The sequence below is a fragment of the Acinonyx jubatus genome, chromosome C1 (assembly GCF_027475565.1).
Source record: "Acinonyx jubatus isolate Ajub_Pintada_27869175 chromosome C1, VMU_Ajub_asm_v1.0, whole genome shotgun sequence".
Classification (NCBI taxonomy): domain Eukaryota; kingdom Metazoa; phylum Chordata; class Mammalia; order Carnivora; family Felidae; genus Acinonyx; species Acinonyx jubatus.
Window position 1 is genome coordinate 33946736 of NC_069381.1, and position 20834 is coordinate 33967569.

The 20834-nt window shown below is 42.3% G+C and overlaps 1 protein-coding gene across 4 annotated transcripts in view; it reads left to right on the forward strand.

Moving 5' to 3' along the window:
* ST3GAL3 (ST3 beta-galactoside alpha-2,3-sialyltransferase 3) overlaps positions 1-20834 on the forward strand; it is a 198573-nt gene that overhangs the window by 95227 nt on the left and 82512 nt on the right. For all 4 annotated transcript variants that reach the window (XM_027059410.2, XM_027059412.2, XM_027059411.2 and 1 more), the window contains one exon: positions 5787-5829. In XM_027059410.2, coding sequence (XP_026915211.1) covers positions 5787-5829 — 43 coding nt within the window. The remainder of the gene's footprint in view (positions 1-5786; positions 5830-20834) is intronic.

The following is a 20834-nucleotide window of genomic DNA, read 5'->3' on the forward strand; positions in this document are numbered from 1 at the left end:
GGGTAAACAGGCAATTCGACACTGCAGACGAGATGGGTAAACAGGCAATTCGACACTGCAGAAGAGAAGAGTAGTCAACTGGAAGATATTTCGATAGGAAGTATCTAAAATAATAAGAGAGCAAAATTACTGGGAAAAAAAAGTAACAGAACATCAGTGAGTGGTGGGGTGTCAAGCAGCCTAATACTTGTGTCCCTGGAACTCCCTCAGAGAGGGGAGGGCAGAAAATTTTTTGAAGAAATAATGGCCAGAAATTTTTAAAATTTGATGAAAACCATAGACCCATAATAGATCTAAGAAGCTCAAGGAACCCCAAACCCAAGAAAAGTGATGAAAAAAACCCACCACAGCACATCAGAAGAACTTCCCCCTCATGGCCACAGGGACTTGGCACCTGACAGAAAAAGCAGCTTCCCCTTGAAAGCCACAGGAAAAGTGAGGTCTCCTATGGCAGAGCGGGGCTTCAAGTCTGCGTGGAGGTCGAGGGATGTAAGCCAGAGCGCATTATGAGAAAGATTTTAAAAGGAGATTGGTGGGGCGCCTAGGTGGCTCAGTCGGTTGAGCGGCCGACTTCGGCTCAGGTCACGATCTCGCGGTCTGTGAGTTTGAGCCCCGCGTCAGGCTCTGTGCTGACAGCTCAGAGCCTGGAACCTGTTTTGGATTCTGTGTCTCCCTCTCTCTGACCCTCCCCCGTTCATGCTCTGTCTCTCTCTGTCTCAAAAATAAATAAACATTAAAAAGAAAAATTAAAAAAAAAATAAAAGGAGATTGGTCAGGGAAGAAAAAACCCACAGCAGAATGAGGATGGGAAGGAAAAAGTCCGAAGCCCATTTTAACAGTGGTCCATTTAATATCGTCCATGGCTATACCTATTTTCCGCGGAGACTTAGCTAGCTGTATGTTTTCCAAAGACTTCCTACTGTTCCCGAGAGCCTGCATTTGTTCAGGACGGCATGTCCGTTCTTCTGGTAAATTCTCCTAACCACATGTGTAATGTGGGAGTAGTAATTTTTTTACAATCCTTGCTTCCTGTCACTGTGATTAGAGCGGGTGTGAGGAACAGATGTACACAAGGCCACTCCTGGCCCTTCCCTGGGAGTTTTGCCATTTTGTGCAGAGAGACCGAGTCTCAGTCCCTTTCAGAGGCAAAGCTGAAGGTGTGTATCTGAAGGTTGCCAGCAGCATGTTTTCTAACTTAGGAAGGAAGCTGGTCAGGGGAGAGCAATGACTCAGGGAGGCGCAGTGGTGGTCCAGTCACTTTCTGTGGTCCCTGAAACCTGTACCTTGACCCTTTCCACACTGGTTGAGTGAACCATTACATTGCCCTTTTTGCCTAGATTAGTACAACCAGTGTATTGAACGTGCAAGACACATCAGGAGATAATCAAAGCCGGTTTTATTTTGTCTCCCTGTGCCCTCTTAAAATGTTTTCAGTGTGGGAAGTCCAGAGAATTTTTTGATATCGAGGAGGTACTAAAAATCCCATGGTCACATTGAGTCACCAATTCCAAAATTAGAGTATCTGGCCTTATGTAAGAGCCATAGCTTTCAATTCATTCAAAGCTACAGTGACTTCCCCTCCCCACATTTAGGGCTTAGTACCAGCAGGTGCCTGACCCTGGGAAGGGGATGTGCCCTGCCTGTCATTTTCCCACTCCTCCTCGGATGCTGGTTGTGGTTTCTGACCTCTCTGGAATCGGTGGGGAAGGGAAAGAGACAATGTGAATAGAAAAGACATAAGATAGTGTCAGCGCTGTCTGAGCTGTTGAGTGTTTAAAACTAACGCCTGTGGGTGCTCTGGGAGGCATTTTGGAGACCCCTGCAACTAGGGACTTCTGCTGTACAGCTCCCCTGATGGAGGTCATGTACTTGCTCAAACCTTGTCACTCACTCCTGTGGCTCCTAGGACTCCCAGTGTCTGTCCCCACTGCTGTCTGCTGAGGCCCCTGGCAACCCTCTGGACCCGTGTTTTGGAAAGGACCTAAAACAAACCCACTCTCGCTCATTTATGCATCCTTTTTTTACAACAAATTCCAGGAGTGCAGACCAGTTCCTGCATCCAGCCTATCTTGTGGCCTTTACACTTGTCAGGTAGAAGTCAAGCATCTAGAAGTCTACTGTGTTCCCCATTTTTTAAGGGTCAAAGTTAAGCTTCCCTCACCAGGCATGAGGGAGAGACAAGTACTCATTCTGCCCCTTAAGTGAGGAGTCCATAGCACTGCTCAGTCCAGGCAAGTTGTTCAAATTCTCTTTCCTTAACTTCTCATTGCCGGTTACTTTTATATTTGATGTAGGGAGGGCCTTTCAGATCATTTTGATTTGATATTTCCTTTGAAATTTTTCAGTTTTCAGATATTTTGTTTGAAAATTTACATCCCAGTCTAGAACCTCACGTTAGTGTCTGAAATTTATCATTCCAGAGGCTTGACTGAAATATTCTTTTTAGCATCCTGTTAGACTAATTTGATTTGGATTTATGACCATTGTGACCAAATAATCCTGGTAGTAACAGTCGACAAATATTTATTGAGCATCTACTGTGTGCAGCCACAAAAGAGAAATGCTTCCAGTCCTCACAGGCTGCCAGTCTAGGACAGAGTTTACAGATTGTTAGCCCACTGGCTGAATCCTGCCCATGGACATATTTTGGTTAATCATCATAATCTTTAAATTTTTCTTTTTTTTTTAAGTTATTTTTTTATTTTTTATTTTTACAGAGAGAGAGAAAGAACACAACATGGGGAGGGGTAGAGGGGGAGGGAGAGAGAATCTCAAGCAGGCTTCATGCCCAGTGCAGAGCCCGATGCAGGGCTCGATCTCATGACCGTGAGATCATGACCTGAGGCAAAATCAAGAGTCTGACGCTTAACCAACAGCCACCCAGGTGCTCCCCAAAGTTTTGTGGAATCTACTGCCAATAGTTACACATTGAAAATTTTTAGCTTAAAAGATCCAGATTCTGGGGTGCCTGGGTGGCTCAGGTGGTTAAGCAACTGACTCTTGAGCTCAGCTCAGGTCTTGATCTCAGGGTCTTGAGAGTTCAAGCTCCACTTGGGCTCCACACTGGGCATGGAACCTACTTAAAAAAAAAAGAAAGAAAAGATCCAGATTCTTGGCTTTATAAAGTTTATTTATTTTGAGAGACATAGAGACAGCATGAGTTGGGAAGGGGCAGAGAGAGAGTGAGACAGAGAATCTCAAGCACTGAGAGTGCAGAGCCTGATATGGGGCTTGAACCCACACAACTGAGATCGTGACCTGAGCCGAAACCAAGAGTTGCACGCTTAACTGACTGAGCCACCCAAGTGCCCCAGATCCTTGGCTTAAAAAAAAAAAATCAGAAGATGTGGCAGTGCTGGGCCTGCATTACTGCTTGACATCGTCTGCTGTTGCGGGTGGAAACTCCCCGTTGGACAGGGCATGGAGTCTCCAGATGGGCTCCATTCCCTCGTGGCTCTGTGACCCAAAGGCAATGCCAGTTGCCATTTATCATTATTGGGCTCACACAGTTACCTTTCCTTAAATTAACAGAATGAAATGAAATATTTCTGGGACTCCTGTCTCTTAGCAAAAGAGAGAAAACAACAGTCCCAGAGAGCTATGAAGGGGATTTCTTTAGATATGCAGTGTTCTCATATGTTTAATATGCAATTAGTGTATGTGTCCATAAAACAAAACTTAAGATGCCATTGGAAAATAACCCGCAGAGATAATCATGGCTACTATACAAAAATACGTGGTGAAAAAATACATTTCAACGGGATTTGTTTTTAATGCAACTGAAATCAGTAGTATGAGTTACTCTGGAAAGGTAGCACATTCCCTCCTTCCTTCACTTGTGATAGGTTCTTGCCTGGCCCCCAACATCTGAGTTTGCATCAAGGGGAGGGCATTCTCTGGAGTCTCTGGAAGGAAACAGCCAAAATGTGGATTCATTGTATATACAGTGAAGTCTTAGCTTGGGTCTGAGGAGCAGTAGCAGAATAGTTGCCCCAAGGTTATGACCACATGATGGGAAAGCAACAGGTGTTGGCAAGTTAATGAGATTTTCTTTTTTATGGAATGATAACTAGGATTGTTGAAGGAGTATTAACCTTTGAAACTAACTCTTTTTGCAAATTTTGTTTTCACTTTATTTTAAAAATTGACACTTTTTTTTTTTTTACTTTTATGAGTTCCTGATATATTAAGCAAAGTCTCCCATCCATTTATCTCAGAGCAAAAGCAGAATTATTTTGAGGAAAGTCTTTGACTTTCCTCCTGGGAGGCAAGCCTTCTGTTGAGCTGTATGTTCTATTCGGTATCTTCAATTTTAAGAAGAATTATTCTTCTTAAAGAATTATTCTTAAACAGCAGTTCTGCTGTTTAAGAAAGAGTACAGATTTGGGCCTTAGTTGGCCTTGCTGAATGGCTCCTGTGAGGTACTTGTCAGTATGGGTACCTTCTTTCTCTTGGCCGTCATTGCTTATTGAAGACTGAGTTCCTCGAAAACCTTGCTGCATGGCCTTTGCCATTTAGGTGTTTGGCCTTGGTATTCTGTTTTATCCTCAGGTTAAGCCAGGCCAACTGAGAACTGCATTCATTCCTAGACTGCTTTATTTTGACATAGTCAACACCATGCACACACAAACACACACACACATGCTTTGCAAACATTGACCAAAGCTATAAGAAATAACCTCATGATACTTCCCTCAAGTCTTAGTAGCAGGAATAGCTGTGTTTCTCCTGGTTTATTTGATGAACACTATAAATCATTTCATCAGTGCTTCGCATTTAGCTTTAGCTGTGAGAAATCTTGGGGGTGAATCTATAATCTTCCTCCAGCCAGCACATAGGACCTTAGATCATCCAGTTTTGGTATTCTTATCCTGGCTGTACTATTTTTCTTATGCTTATTTCCCCTGTGGTTCCAGATACCAGATATCTTCCCTGTTTTATTCTTTTTTTATTTAGAGAGAGAGAGAGAGAGAGAGAGAGAGAGAGAGCAGGGGAGGGAATCTTAAGCAGGCTCCATGCTCAGCATGGAGTCTGATGCGGGGCTCAGTCTCACGGCCCTAAGATCATGACCTGAGCTGAAATCAAGAGGCAGACACTTAACTGACTGAGCCACCGAGGTGCCTCCCCCCAGATATCTTCTTTTTAAAAGATCTTGTACTTCATTACAATTTTGTAAAACTGCTTCAACCTCGTTTTAGGATGAGGCAAGATATAAAGAACCTAAAATATTCCTGATTTATCGTTTGTTGTAAACACCTTACAACTTATTTTTAGATTTCACTCTAAATTTCCTACCCTTTGTGTAATCAGACCTGTCAGTTCCTTGTGCCTGTCATGAAGACGATGGGGTCATTGCCCTGGATTTGAGGACCCCTTGGCTGCCACATCTTCACTCCATAGTTAACACGGCTGCTCCAGCAAAAATTATGACTAGAGCTTAGAGGAATCAGAAATTGCTTCTAACCCTGTTACTTCTTTGGGGGTCCAGTTTTGCGGTTTAACTAAGTTTCAGTCAAGCACCACGTTTAAACAGGAAGGCAGTTATATACCAGCACAGGAACTGGTTGGCCTAGAGGGTCTGGGAAACACCTGGCATTGAACCTCATCCTTCATAAAACAGGTGTTCAGCAAGAGTTCGAGACTTAAATTTAGTTACGGCTTATGTATGTGGGTCTGTTCCTTAAGCAGTTGTCTGTCCCCATGATCTGTGTCTGGGGAATGTAACCTGCTAGTGTCAACAGTGGCTTGACTTTAGTGACATTTTCTGCTTTTCTGTTCTTTTTCAGAGTATGATCGGTTGGGTTTCCTCCTGAAGCTGGACTCTAAACTGTGAGTAGAACAAGAAAGCACCTTGACTCTGTGGTAGAGACATCTGTGAGAACTGGGGTCCATCTTAGAAGGGTCACCTCCTCAGCCCTGCTTTTGTTGGGGGACTCCCTGGGACCTCTGCTCCCCGCCCCCGCCATCAGCAGAATCTTGGAGCATGTTATAGTCTGCAGGGGCCCAGAGGGGATGGGATCGTGAGTGCAAACATGAAGCCTTAGGTTTGGCTGGCACAGGGAGCTCCTTACAGAAGGAGCCGCTGCCAGGTTTGAGGGACACGGAGGCCCTGGGAAGGCTTCTGCTACAGAGCGGAGGATGGTTGAATTGTAGCAGGAGGCAGTGGCCTGTCAGAGATGCTCTGCGGCCTGGTGTGCAAAAGACAGCTGTGATCAGGCTTCTTCTGCCGCGTTAGCTCCTGTCTCTGCCACTGGCAAACCCTCCGTTCCCCTCTGCCTTTGCGTGTGCTTCTTCTCTGTGCCTGCAATTCCCTTTCCTTGCTGGTCTCCTGGGAAAACTCAAAGACTACCTCTTTCCTGCACAAAATTCACCATCTCTCCCCCTCTGCTTCCTGTGAATTTTCTCCTTCTGCCACCGATGATCTCACTGTAGTATAATGAACTGTGTCATAATTATCAATTTATTAAGAGCACAGGCTTAGAGCCAGGCCTGCCTTGGTTCAAATCCCAGATTGCCATTTATTCTCTTTCTGATTTGGGGCAAGCTACTTAGCCACTCTGAGCCTCAGTCCATCTGTAAGAGGAGGACACCAATATACCTACCTCTTAGGGTTATTGTGAGAACTTACCTGAAGTGATTACTTCATAAGGGCTTTCAAGTACAGAGAGTCTAATCCTTTCAGAATCCTGCTCTGTTCTGGCCTTCTTGTCCTTTCTAGCACCCAGCCAGTGCTGGTTTATGTTTGTGAGGTGCTCAGTAACCATGGCTGCATGGATGGATGCATGGATGATAGGTGGATGACCGTACACTTCTCCAGTTAGACTGGGATGCCTTGAGATTGGACTGTATCCATTCTGTGTGTTCATACCCTGCATGGCACCTCTCACATGGTTGATATGCAGTAAGTGGTTGAAAAACTGCCTGTGGCTCCATTCTGTTGTCAGTCACTTTTGTAGTCCCGTGTCCCCTGCCAGCACCAGACTGACATGAAAAATGGGCATTGTGTCTCCTTTCCTCTCTTGCATGAAGCCTTGCCCACAGCCGCTTGTGATGGTGATGGCTGTGCCTACATACAAGACATTGAATCTGGGGCTATTTGGCTTTCCCACTGAATTATCTAGCATCTCAACCCTTTCCCTGGCTTCTGGCATTTTGGCTTTCATGCCTCATACTGTGAATTCAGGCATTGTAATTCTTCCAGCTTTTATACATCACAGAGGCAGCCACGAGGGAAGGATGGTCTGCTCTTTATACCAGGCTAGTAGAGAGATGTCAGCTATATGTTAACATCTGGGGAAGGGGGCTCAATTATGCTAGAAAGCCACAGCCTTCACTCTTCGAAAATTCTTAATTTAGTGCTCTGGGAAAAAAAAAAAAAAAAAAGAAATCAAGTATCAGCTAAGCAAGTGAAATGCCACCAGAATGGAAGAGATGTAGTAATTTACCAAGTCAAATCACATCGATGAACAAAAGGCATGTTATTTAGGACATGTTAACTACGGTATTTAAACTGTCTCCAGCAGCGTAAGAAGGGGAATTAGGAGGACACTCCTGCCCCGTTGTCTCAACAGTTGGGTGGTACACAACAGGCTGATGTGCAGCTTTCTGGTGTGTACCAGGCCAGATCCATGAGCCATTTGAGGCAACTTGGTCTTTAGCCTGGGGAATAACTCACAAGGTGTAAGCTAGAACTTTCCTGCCTCTGATTGCAAAGACTTTTCCAATCCAGTGCTATCTTTAGAAGAAAGCACAGATGTGTGGAAACGGTTTTTACCTGCTTCCAAGGAGAAGTTTCCAAGTGAACGATTCTGAGTTTTGGAGTTGATCCCTCAGCAGTATCCAGATCTCCTCTTATGAAGTCACCTTCTACTGTGTTGTGTTCTTTTTTTTTTTTTAATTTTTGAGAGAGTGAGCGTAAGCAGGGGAGGGGCAGAGAGAGAGAGATGGGGACAGAGCTTCTGAAGCAGGCTCTGCACTGACAAGCTGACAGCATTAGAACTCACCGACCAGGAGATCATGACCTGAGCTGAAGTCAGACACCCAACCGACTGAGCCACCCAGGTGCCCCTGCTGTGTTGTGTTCTAATTCTAATGCACAGGAAAGGACCTGAACTTGAATCAGAAGAACTAGATTTGAATTCTGCCCCTGCTGCTTAGAATTATGTGATCTTAGGGGCGCCTGGGTGGCTTGGTCAGTTGGGCGTCTGACTTCGGCGCAGGTCATGATCTCACAGTTTGTGGGTTCAAGCCCCGCGTCAGGCTCTGTGCTGACAGCTCAGAGCCTGGAGCCTGCTTCACATTCTGTGTCTCCCTCTCTCTCTGCCCCTCCCCTGCTCGTGATCTCTCTCTCAAAAATAAATAAACAATAATTAAAAAAAAGAATTATGCGACCTTAGATAATTTGTTTTAGCTCTCTGAATACCAGTTTTTTCTTAGCAAAAATGTAGGTAATAAGATCCACCTCCCAAGGTTTTTAAGGAAGACTAGAAGAAAGGGTTCTATAAAGTATAAATAGATTTATAAATGTGAGAATTTCTTTTTATTTATCGTGATTAGATTCATTTAGATTTTTAAAATTTAGCTAATTTTTAAAAATGTTTATTTATTTTGAGAGGGGAAGAGGAACAGAGAGAGAGGGAGAGAAAATCCCAAGTAGGCTCTGCACTATCTGTGCAGAGCCTGATGTGGGGCTCGAGCTCATGAACCGTGAAATCATGACCTGAGCCAAAACCAAGAGTTGGATGCTTAACCGACTGAGCCACTCAGGCACCCCAAAAATTATTTAATTTTTAAATCAAACAGATGTGTGTGTGTGTGTGTGTGTGTGTGTGTGTGTGTGTGTTTACAGAATTGGTTTTTTAAATTGAAGTATAGTTGACATACAGTGTTATATTAGTTTCAGGTGTACAACATAGGGATTTGAAGAGTCCATATGTTACGCCTTGCTAACCACAAGTGTAGCTACCGTCTGTCACTATACTTCTGTAGTATAAGAACTCATATGTTTTGGAAAATTTTCAGCCATCATCTCTTTAAATATTGCCTCTGCCCACTCTCTCTCCACTCCTCTTCTGAAACTCTGATTAAATTGTTAGACCTTTTCATTCTAGCCTCCAGGTCTACTGACATCTCTTCCATATTTTCCATCTTTTGACCCTTTCCACATCAAACTGGAACCCCAAAGGACTTAGCATAGTTGGAGCTAGAAGTTCAACTCAGGTTTCCAGAACTCTTAGTGGATCAGAGCAATAAATTCATTTAAAAAAAGCCACACTTGCTATTTGCCGCCAGGGTTCTCATCGCTCAGGTGATCTGTGGAACCTCAAGCCGTGAACTTTAATTATATGAGAGTTTAATGTATCCCAGACTGGCAGTGCCGCCAAAGTCCTGGCAGAGGCAAACGCAAACCCGCTCTGGAGGAAGACGTGAAATCCCTGCAAATAACCTTTAAAAGAAACAAACAGCTCAGAGTAAAAATAACTGAAGTGCACAAGGGAACAAGGCTCCATTAGTGAGAACCATGAAAAACAACAGACAACAGAGGGGGACCCACAAAGACTTGTGAAATTGGACTTACCAGACACAGTTGGTAAGGCAATTAGATATACTATATTTAAGGAAATAAAGACAAGATTGAGCTGTATACATGGACTAGGGGACTAGAAAAAGCAAAATATTAGGTTGGAAAAACAAAACTTCTAGAATTAAAAAACACGTTTACTAAAATCAAAAACTCAATAGTATTTAATGGCAGATTAGAGACAACTAAAGACAGCATTAGCAAACTGGAAGATAAGTCAGAAGAAATGAACTATTATGGGTTGGGCAATGTTTTCTGTAAGGGCCAGATGATCGATATGTTAGGTTTTTTTGGCTTTATTGTTTCTGTTGCAACTACTCAACTCTGCCGCTGTAACATGAAAACAGCCGTGGACGTCACGTAGACAAATGAATAGGTCTGTATTCCAATGAAATTTTATTTATGGATACTGAAATTTTATTATAATTTTTATGTGTCATGAAATATTCTTCTGATTTTTATTCTCAACCATTAAAAATAACTCTTAACTCACAGGCCATATGAAAAACAAGATAGTGGGTCAGATTTGGCCCACGAATCATATTTGCTTGAATTGAGAGTTCTGCACAGATATAGCTGCATAAAAATTATGTCCCCACCTCAGGTGTTTTTCCATTCTTAAATTCCTAATATAGAGAAATATTCTTTAAATGTCTCTATATCCAGTGATTCTCTACAAATCTGAAAATAGATGCTTTGGATTTTTGTTTGTCTTCACTGTATTTCTTGATACCTTTGTGGAAAAAATAGTTTTCCATTTCCTTTGAGAATTCCCTACTGCTCATATGTATATGACAAGATCATGTGTCAGCACTATGAAAATTACTCAAAATACTTCAATGCAGTGATCTGTCTGAAACTTTGTCTTTTAACTGCAAGCTATGTTGTTGAGGAGGGCAGTGTTTACTGGCAGTTAGAAACATAGGCTATGGTGTCAGACATGGAGTTTTAAAGCCCAGTTCCACGTCTTACTTGCTATAATCTTGAGAGAGTTATAAAATGGGGATAATAATAATCACCCAAGGATGAGATTCAGCCTATCCTGTACCCTTATCTGTGTCTGCTAAACTAGGAAAAATATAGCCCCAAAATGAGACTTGAACTTCAGCTTGCCTCCTGCTCCATGCCCCAAATTTCATTTTTTCACTCATTCATTTAGCAACTATTTCTTAAGTACCAACTCTGTGCTTTGTAATTGGGATAAAATTGAAAATACTTTTATTTATTAAAAAAATTTTTTTAATGTTTATTCATTTTTGAAGGGGGGGCAGAGGGAGAGGGAGACACAGAATTCGAAGCAGGCTTCAGGCTCTGAACTGTCAGCACAGAGCCCGACGAGGGGCTCACTTTCATGACCAGCAAGATCATGACCTGAGCCAAAGTCGGACACTTAACTGACTGAGCCATCTAGGCGCCCCTGAAAATTCTTTTTTTTTTTAAGTTTATTTATTTTGAGGGAGAGAGAGAATCCCAAGCAGGCTCTGCACTGTCAGCATGGAGCCCCATGTGGAGCTTGAACTCACAAACTCTGAGATCCTAACCTGAGCTGAAACCAAGAGCCAATGCTCAAATGACTGAGCCACCCAGGCACCCTAAAACTGAAAACTCTAAGCCAAATGAACACCCTTATAAGTTTGATGGGAAAGACTATCCTGTGAGCTAAAGACTTAGTGAATGGGAAGGGAGTAAATGAGAACAGTGAGGGAGGGTAAGGGGTAGTATTTCTGGATAGCACGAACAAGGAACAGGTTCTTGTTTCTGATTTTATCTAATAAGAATGACATACTGGTAGCTGGAAAGATGGAGCACAAAGAGGAGACAAGGGATCCTCAGGTGCATGGAGAACACAGGAAAGAACAGCCTCCCTCACACAGGGCTGTAGAGGAAATGGCATTTTCAGGGGAGACCCAGGTTTCTGTGAAAGCAGCAGATGGAAGGGACGTTCACTGGAGAAGCTGAGGATATAAAGGAACAAGGCTTCAGAGAACACAGTGGAAAGTTAGAATATGGGGCAGCGGGGGAGATGTGGGCCACGAAGAAGCAGAGAGCAGTGACTTGAGCATGAGGAAACTGAGACGGCACCACTGGGGGACTGAACAAGAATAACCAGGATGTGAGGCTGGTGAGCTGGGTTTTGCTGGCCTCAAGATTGCCCAAGAACTAATCTCATATTCCCCTGGGGGTGGACACTCAGGCTGTTGAGTGTATTCAACTACAGTTTGATTGGATGATACCTCCAGGGTGGGGGTGGGGTGTCCAGTCTGGTCCCTGGGGAGGCTCTGGGTTCTCTGCAAGTCTGTTGTTTAAAGTTGAGGGTCCTGGGGAAAGGCTCAGGGCTACAGGCTGCTGCCCCAACATTGAGGTAAGCACCTCCTCATTTATTTAACAAACTTCTCCAGCAAGTGCGATGTGGCAAGCAGCGTTCTCTGTTCTGAGGATAGCCCAGTGAACAGGATGGTCATTAGGGGCACCTGGGTGGCTCAGTCAGTTAAGCTGTGACTTTGACTCAGATCACGATCTCGCAGTTCGTGAGTTCGAGCCCCATGTCAGACTGTGCTGACCCCTCAGAGCTTGGAGCCTGCTTCGGATTCTGTGTCTCCCTCTCTCTGCCCCTCCCCCAATCACATTCTGTCTCTCTTTCTCAAAAACATTTTTTAAAAAGGTCATTAAACAAAAAGTGTAATAAATAAGTAAAGTTTTCAATATCTTGGAAGGTAATATGTGGCACGGAAGACAGTCGTGCAGGACAAGGAAATGCTCATGAAGAGATTACAGGTTTAAATGGAGTGGTCAGGGCAGGCCTTGTTGAAAGGTGACATCCGAGCAGATGAGGGGAAGAGAGGGGGTTAGGCCTGCCAGTATCCACAGGCAGAGCATTGAGCACAGAACCTGAAGGAAATCTCAGTTACGAGGAATGTGACACCAGGAGAGAAGAGCCACCTGGAGCCTTGACGGAGCCAGACCGTGGTGTCCAGGTGTGTGTTTCCTGAGCTGATGTCAGCCTTCAGGGAGCTGGTTTAGTCAAAGGGAGGCTTCATCCACGTCAGCTGCATGTGGGTAGGTGCTCTGTGCTCTGGGAGAGCTCCTGTCTACTGCCGTGATGTGGTGTTTTATCGTTACCATGTGGGCAAAAGCATGGGGACTTTGGCGCTCTGTCTACTTTCATAATGAATTCTCTGTGAAGACACAAAGAGCTGAAAGCCAAAACCAACAATTTTTAACCCCCAAAGGCTTGTGGAAACCAAGCCAACTGTGAAAGGCCTATAAACCCAGAGCAGTCTGTAATATAACCCAAGGCCAGTTAACTCTTTCCAGAATGGCCTGCCAAGTCCCTGTGGCTGCATGGGGAAAGTGTTTATTGAACACTTACTATGTGCCTCATGCTTTTCTTAGAAGATCTCACCAGTCCCGTGACTTTAGATGCTGTATCATCTGAAGCTGCTATCTCCCAAATGCATAGTGCAAGCCTAGTCCTCTTTCCCCATACTTCTGACTCACTTATCCAGTTGTCTTCTTTACTTGGATGTGTGGGCATCTCACACTTAACATGTCCAGAACCAAACCCCTGATTCACAACCCCTGCCTCCCCCCAGAATCTTCCCGACCCTGGTAAATGGTGACTTCATCCTTCCAGTTGCTCAGGTCAAAAACCTAGCATCATGTCTCTGACATTAATCATCAGCAGAGCCTATTGGCTTTACCTTAAATACCTCCAGAGCCAACTGTTCCTCACTATCTCTGCCACCATCCCTCTGTCCAGACAACCATCGTCTCCTCCATTATTTCACTCCTGGCTGCTTTCATGCTTGCTTCCCGGTGGTCCAGTTCCACACTGAAGCCAAAGTGATCCTGTTCAAGTGTAAGATAGACCTGATTGCTCCTGTAATCAGAACTCTCCAGTGACTTCTCTTAGCTAAGAGCCAGTTTGGTTTTACCGTGCTCAACCAAGGCCCCTACGTGGTCTAGACTCCTGTTTTCTTAATGACTTTCCTTGTTTATTATACTATACTGGGCCCTTTGCTATGCCTCAAATCCTCCAGGCCCATTCCCGCCTAAGACTCTTGGCATTTGCTCATTTCTTTGTTTGGGGTGCTCTTCCCCAGACATCTGCCCCACTTTTTCAGAGGTTGGCTCAAATATCCCCTTTCTCAGTGAAGCCTTCCCTGTCCGTCCCATTTAAAGTTGTAGCCACAACCTCCATTGGCATTCATTCCCTGTTCCCTCTACTGTGTCATTTTTCTCTGGGGGTGTTTTTTACTGTTGGATATTTATGTTTCACTTACTTGTTGATTATCTCCTTCCAGTAGAGGGAGGGCAGGTGGAAGGTGCTTGTCTGTTTTTTTTCACAACTATTTCTTAGCACATAAAACAGTGCCTAGCACTTAGTGATTGCTCAGTAAACATTTGTTGGATAGATGGATGGATGGATGGATGGATGGATGGATGGATTAATTGGTGGACAATTCTATGAAATAGGTGGCATTTAATTTATTTTAGTTTTTAAAGTTTATTTATTTACTTAGAGAGAGAACATGAGCAGGGGAGGGGCAGAAAGAGAGGGAGAGAGAGAAAATCCCAAGCCGGCTCTACACGGTTAGCATGGAGCCCGATGTGGGGTTCGAACCCACGAATTGCAAGATCATGACCTGGGCCGAAACCAAGAGTCAGACTGAGCCACCCAGGCGCCCCTTATTTTATTGTTTTTTAATGTTTTTTTAATTTATTTTTGAGAGAGAGAGAGAGAATATGCATGCGAGTGGGGGAGGGGCAGAGAGAGGGAGAGAGAGAGAATCCCAAGCAGACCCTGTGCTGTCAGTGCAGACCCTGACACTTGATGCCACAAACCACGAGATCATGACCTAAGCCGAAATCAAGAGTTGGGCGCTTAACCAACTGAGCCACCCAGGCGCCCCGAAGTAGGTGGTATTTAAATGCATTTTAACAAATGAGAAAGTAACCATAGAAATAATTTACCTGTGTTCAGAGAACTGTATGTGATCAAGCTAGCATTCTACTCCTTCTCCACCTGGCTCCAAATTTTCTACCCATCCCACTATTCCACAGTGCTTTCTCTTTTTCCCAAATTCACTCTGTCAATTTGATCTTAAGTAAGCATTATAAGGGCAGGAGATATGAATGTCTTGCTCACAGTTGTATTCCCAGTGCCTTGTATAGTGTTTGTGGCTCACAGTAAATATTCGATAAATGTTAAATTAATTAAGGACAGAGGAAGAGGATGTAAGACAGAATAGTGCCATCTTTAATAACAAAACCCAGGCCCAAGGCTCCATATTGGAAGATTTGGGGGGAACGGAACTGTCACGTGGCCCCTGCCTTTAACCCCGAGTGTCACCATCTCCTGGAGGGTCTCTCACTTCAGGAACTGCCACTACCATTACGTTGATTCCAGAGAGCATAGGTTCTCTTTAATGCTGTCAAAAAGAAAACAACAACAGAAACCTTTTTATCTTGGTTCCTCTAAGCAGAGCTAAAAATATTTCACTAAGAATAAAAAGAGGACAACAGAGAAATAAACCCTGAAAATATAAGAAACTCAAAATAGTAGTCTGTCTCTTCTGTAGACAGCTCAAGCCAGGGCCATACTTAGTTCACAACAGGAGAGCTCAGCATCACTGGATTTGACTGGGCTCTTTGCCTCACAGCTTCTGCCCTGTTTCACAACAGGGCTTCCTGCTATACATCTCGATACCTATATGATCAAGACCCAAAGAGCCACATTCTCACTTTGTAGCTTACCTGGAGCTCTCAGCACAGTGGCTCTTAAACTGGACTACATATTGGAATCACCTGGGGAGCTTAAAAAATTGCTGATGCCTGCATTCCACCCCATATAGCTTCTGATGTCATCGGGTTGAGGTGTAGCTTGGCCATTAGGGTTTTTTTAAGCTTTTCGGGTGAGTCCAATATGGGTCCAAGTTGAGAATCATTGCTCTAAAAGATGCTGCCTTCTGTCTGAGGAACTCTCCACTTTCCCAGTTGATTGATACCAAGAGTAAACTCAACTTTGAGGAGAGAGCCCTGCTTGACGCACAGGAGTCTGCCCATATACAGCGTCTCTCAACCCAAGTCCTCACCACCCTGAGATTCTGATTTAGTTGATCAGGAATCAGGTGTAGGTGCCTTAAAGTTTAAAAGTTCTCCCAGGTGATTCTAACATGCCAGGGCTGAGAACCATGGGGGAATAGCCTTCAAGTCTGTCACTGTAATCAGATCTGACTATATCATAATTGCTGTGGCAGAATGTAGTAGTTATATTAGGATAGTGGGATTGTGGGTACTTTTCTTCCTTTTGAGTTTACATTTTCTGTGTTTCCTCATGTACATTTACAATGAAAAGATGTATTTGGATGTGACTTCTTTTCTGTAATTTTTTTCAAACTTTCATAATCTCTAGGTCTCTAAACGCTGTTTTCAAAAACACATATTAATTTTTGCTAACATATATTAGGTTTTGCTAATCTGGTTTTTCTTTATGGTCTTTTAAATTCTGAATCAGTTGGAGAGTTTTCTGTATATCCTATTAGCCTGTTTAAGTATCTCATCCTTATCTACAATTGAAATTAATATTTGTGTAAAGGCTTAATATTCAATATTTATCTTTGCTGGGCTGTCAAATCTCCAGGAGATCTGAGGGTGAGACATGATAAGTCTGGAAGAATGGGCCGGCCAAATCATGCAGGGCTTTAGATATAACAGTAAGAAGTTTAGGCTTCATCTTGAGGTCAAAAGATGCCATTGAAGTGTTTTAAGCAGGTGAAAAACATCATCAGTTATGACCCTTGGGAATATGACTTGGGCTGCTGATTGGAGAGGACAGAAGTGTAAAGAGATGTAATACTTAGGAGGCCATCAAAGAAGTAGAGAGCAGCAATGAGTAGAGAAAATCAGCAAAACCCACAACTGGTTCTTTGAAAATATTAATGAAATTGAGGAACCTCTAGCCAGGCTAACCAAGAAAAAAGAGAGAAGATACAAATGACTAAGATCAGAAATAAAAGGGGGATCATCAATACTGATCCCATGGATATTAAAAGGATAATAAAAGAATAGTGTGAACAACTCTGTAAAGGCATATTTGATAACTTAGGGGAAATGGACCAATTCCTTGGAAGACACAAACCATCAAAGCTCACACAAGAAGAAATAGATCATCTGAATAGGCCTGTATCTACTAAAGAAACTGAATCAAAATTTAATAACCTAAAACAGAAAACACTACACTCAGTTGGTTTCACTGGTGAATTCTATCAAACATTTCAGGAAAAGATGATACCAGTTCTCTACAGTCTCTTCCAGAAAATAGAAGCAGAGGGAACACTTCCTAACTTGTTCTGTGAAGCTAGCATTATCCTAAAACCAAAACTAGATGAAGACATTATACGAAAGGTGGTGCCTGGCTGGCTCATTTGGGAAAGTGTGAGACTCTTGATGTTGGGGCCATAAGTTCAAGCCCCATGTTGGGGGTAGAGTTTACTTTGAAAAAAGACATCATAAGAAAGGAAAACCACAGACTGTTATCTTTTGCTAACATAAAAATCCCAACAAAATATTAGCATATTGAATCCAGTCATACGTAAGAAGAATCAAACACTCCAACCAAGTAGGATTTATTCCAAGTATGCAAGTCTGCTTCAACATTAGCAAATCAGTGACTGTATTCCATCATATGAACAGGCTGAAGGAGAAAAATCATATGATCATACCTATATGATGCAGAAAAAGCACTTGATAACAATCCAACATCCAATCATGATTTTACAAAAAAACTGTCAGCAAACTAGGAATAGAGTATGGTAAAGAATACTTATAAAAAAACCTGTAGCCAACGTCATGCTTAATGATGAGAAACTAAATGCTTTCCCCCAAGATTGGGAAAAGGGAAGAATGTCCCCTTCACCACTCCTTTTCAGTGTTATACTCTAAGCTCCAGCTAATTCAATAAAAAAAGAAAAGGAATTAAAAGGCGTAGAGATTGGGAATGAAGAAATAACACTGTCTTTGTTCACAGATGACACGATTGTCTATGTAGAAAAACCCAGGGACTTGCCAAAAACTCCTGGAGCTAATTAGCAATTACAGCAAGATTATAGGATATGAGGCTAATAATATACAAAAGTCAGTTGTTTTCCTGTATTGGAATTTGGCATTAAAAGCACAGTATCATTTATATTAGCAAGCACACATGCAAAGAAAGACTTAGGTATAAATCTGACTACACACACACACACACACACACACACACACACACACACACCCCTGCACACCCCTACCTATTTGCAGAAGTTTGGAGACAGCCAAGTAAGTTGGAGAAAATAATCCAAGTAAGAAAAATAAAAGGAACAATTTTTCATCATTAGATTAGTGAAATGATACTAATTCAGATGACCTAGAAGTAGTAAAAACAGAAATCAAACATTACAACAGTAGGAATAGTAACTCACATTTGTATAACCTTTCAAAGAATGCTCTGACATACGTTGTTGCAGGAAATCATTTGATCTTTCCATCAACTCTATAAAATATGTATTATTACAGCTATTACAAGAGTTAAGGAAACCGATTACCTACCTGAGGTTACACAGCTAGTAAGTGAAGAGCTGGTTACTTAAACTCAAGTCTTTTTACCTTTATGCCCATTGCACTTTATACCAAAGTAAGCAAGGGCTTTGGTGAGAGCAGAGAATGGATTTTAGAGTCAGTTTGTCTTGTCAAAAATGAGAATGATACTTAAAGTAGGGCTTCTCTAAGGGTGTGCAGAGCCCTGGCTAACTATTTTTTGTAATGCCTTTGGTGTATAAACATGTTGATGGGTCCATGTGAAATACATTGATTTACTGATGAGGATTTAGAACAATGGGGAAAGGAGATACTTATGTATTTGTTTATTACCTAATCAGTATACATGACAGTTCTTCATAGTATCAGACACCATCTCTTTCTGTTCAGGTTCAGGAACCATCTCTTTGTGTATTTTACGGTCCATTGCATCATTCCTGGCTAATTCACATCTCCCACAAGAAAAAGCTAATAATACTGTTACTATTCATAGTAGCCATGGCTGTCTGAAACCTGTTTTATAGAATGGTATAGGGGCGCCTGGGTGGCTCAGGCGGTTAAGCTTCCGACCATCTCAGGTCATGATCTTGCGGTCCATGGGTTTGAGCCCCAAGTCGAGCTCTATGCTGACAGCTTGGAGCCTGGAGCCTGCTTCAGATTCTGTGTCTCCCTCTCTCTCTAACCCTCCTCTTCTCGCTCTCTCTGTCTGTCTCTCTCAAAAATGCATAAACATTTAAAAATTAAAAAAAAATAGAATGGAAACAGTATAGATCTTCTTTCTCTTCAGTTCTCCAGTACCATTTATGTCATGCTAGTTATATCATTACTCATGATGCTTCATTATCTTTATCCTTTGTGCTGCCCGTGAATACTGGCTTCCATTGACTCTCAAAGGTTGTGACTGTGCTTTGTTGACAATGGCCACAAATGCAAGTCTTACCCAGAGTATGCAGGGGAAATGTGAATTGCAGTTAGTTTTCTAGTCATGTTAAGTTTATCATTTGAACCTATCAGGACTGAATCATGTAGAAATAGAAAATCTGAACAGACCAATTGCTAGTAAGGAGATTGAATTGGTCATCAGAAACTCCCAGAAAACGAAAGTCCAGGACCAAATGGCTTCACTGGCGAATTCTATCAAACATCGAAAGAAGAATTCGTATCAATTCTTCTCAAACTTTTCCGAAAACTAGAGGGGGTGGGGAACACTTCCAAACTCATTTTATGAGGCCAGTATTACCCTGATATCAAAACCAGACAAAGACACTACAAGAAGAGAAAATTGCAGGCCAATTTTCCTTGCGAACATAGATGCAAAAATCCTCAACAGAATTTTAGCAAACTAAATTCAACAATACATTGAAAGGATCACACACCATGACTAAATGGGATTTATTCCAGGGATGCAAGGATGGTTTACCATCGCAAATCAATTAGTGTGATATACCACAGTAACAAAATGAAGGATAAAAATTAAATGATCATCCCAATAGATGCAGACAAGGCATTTGACAAATTTCAACATTCATTCATAATAAAAGCTCTCAAAAAAGTGAGTATAGAGGGAATTTACCTCAACAAAATGAGGGCCATAAATGACAAGCCCACAGCTAACACCATACTCAGCAATAAGAAGCTGAAAGCTTTTCCTTTAAGATCAGGAAGAAGACAAGGATATCCATTCCCACCATTTTTCTTCATCATACTATTTGAGGACCTAGCCAAAACAAGCAAGAAAAAGAAATAAAGGCATCCACATCAGAAAGGAAGAAGTGAAACTATCTGTATTTGCAGATGACATGATATTATATGGAAAAGATCCTGAAGAGTCCACCAGAAAACTGTTAGAACTAATACACAAACTCAGTAAAGGTGCAGGATACAAAATTAATACACAAAATCAGTTGCATTTTTATGCAGCAATAACTATCAGTAAGAGAAATTCCTTCAAAGTCCATTTACGGTTGCCTCAAAGAATAAAATACCTAGAAATAAATTTAACCAAGGAGGTGAAAGACCTGTACCAATAGACTATAAGACTTAGATGAAAGAAGCTGAAGTAGACACAAATAAACGCAAAGGTATTACATGCTCTTGGATTGGAAGAATTAATATTGTTAAAATGTCGACTACCCAAAGCAATCAACAGTTTCAGTGTAAACCCTATCAAAATTTATCATTTGAAATTTTATAGTGTTAAAAATAGAACAGCACATCTTCCAACCATGTCTTCTTTTGGACTCATGCCTGGATCTAAGGGCTGTACTGCTTTAGAGGATTATTGTAAAGCTAAATTAAATAACTAGGTCAACTATTAGCACATGGCTTGTGCTCAATAAATGTTAGTTTCCATGTTCTTTCCACTACCATCCTTAAAGAGGATGTGGTTGTTTGTTTGTTTTTTTTTCAAATAAATGAAATGTAGAAACAAAATTGAATTGGAGCATTTCCAATAGATCCCTGACGGAGAGTCTCTGTGAGCATTGCCTATACAGCTCAGGCTAACGCGTTTGCAAGAGATTACTGGAGGACGTCTTCCCAGCCAAAATGACATAAATGACAAGATCCTGGAGACAAAAATAAACTGCAGTTATGTCAGCTCCAGAGTCACTGATCAAACAGCAGAGTGGCCTGGTGTGTTGAAAAGGTATTACGGTGCACAGTAAGTAGCAAGAGC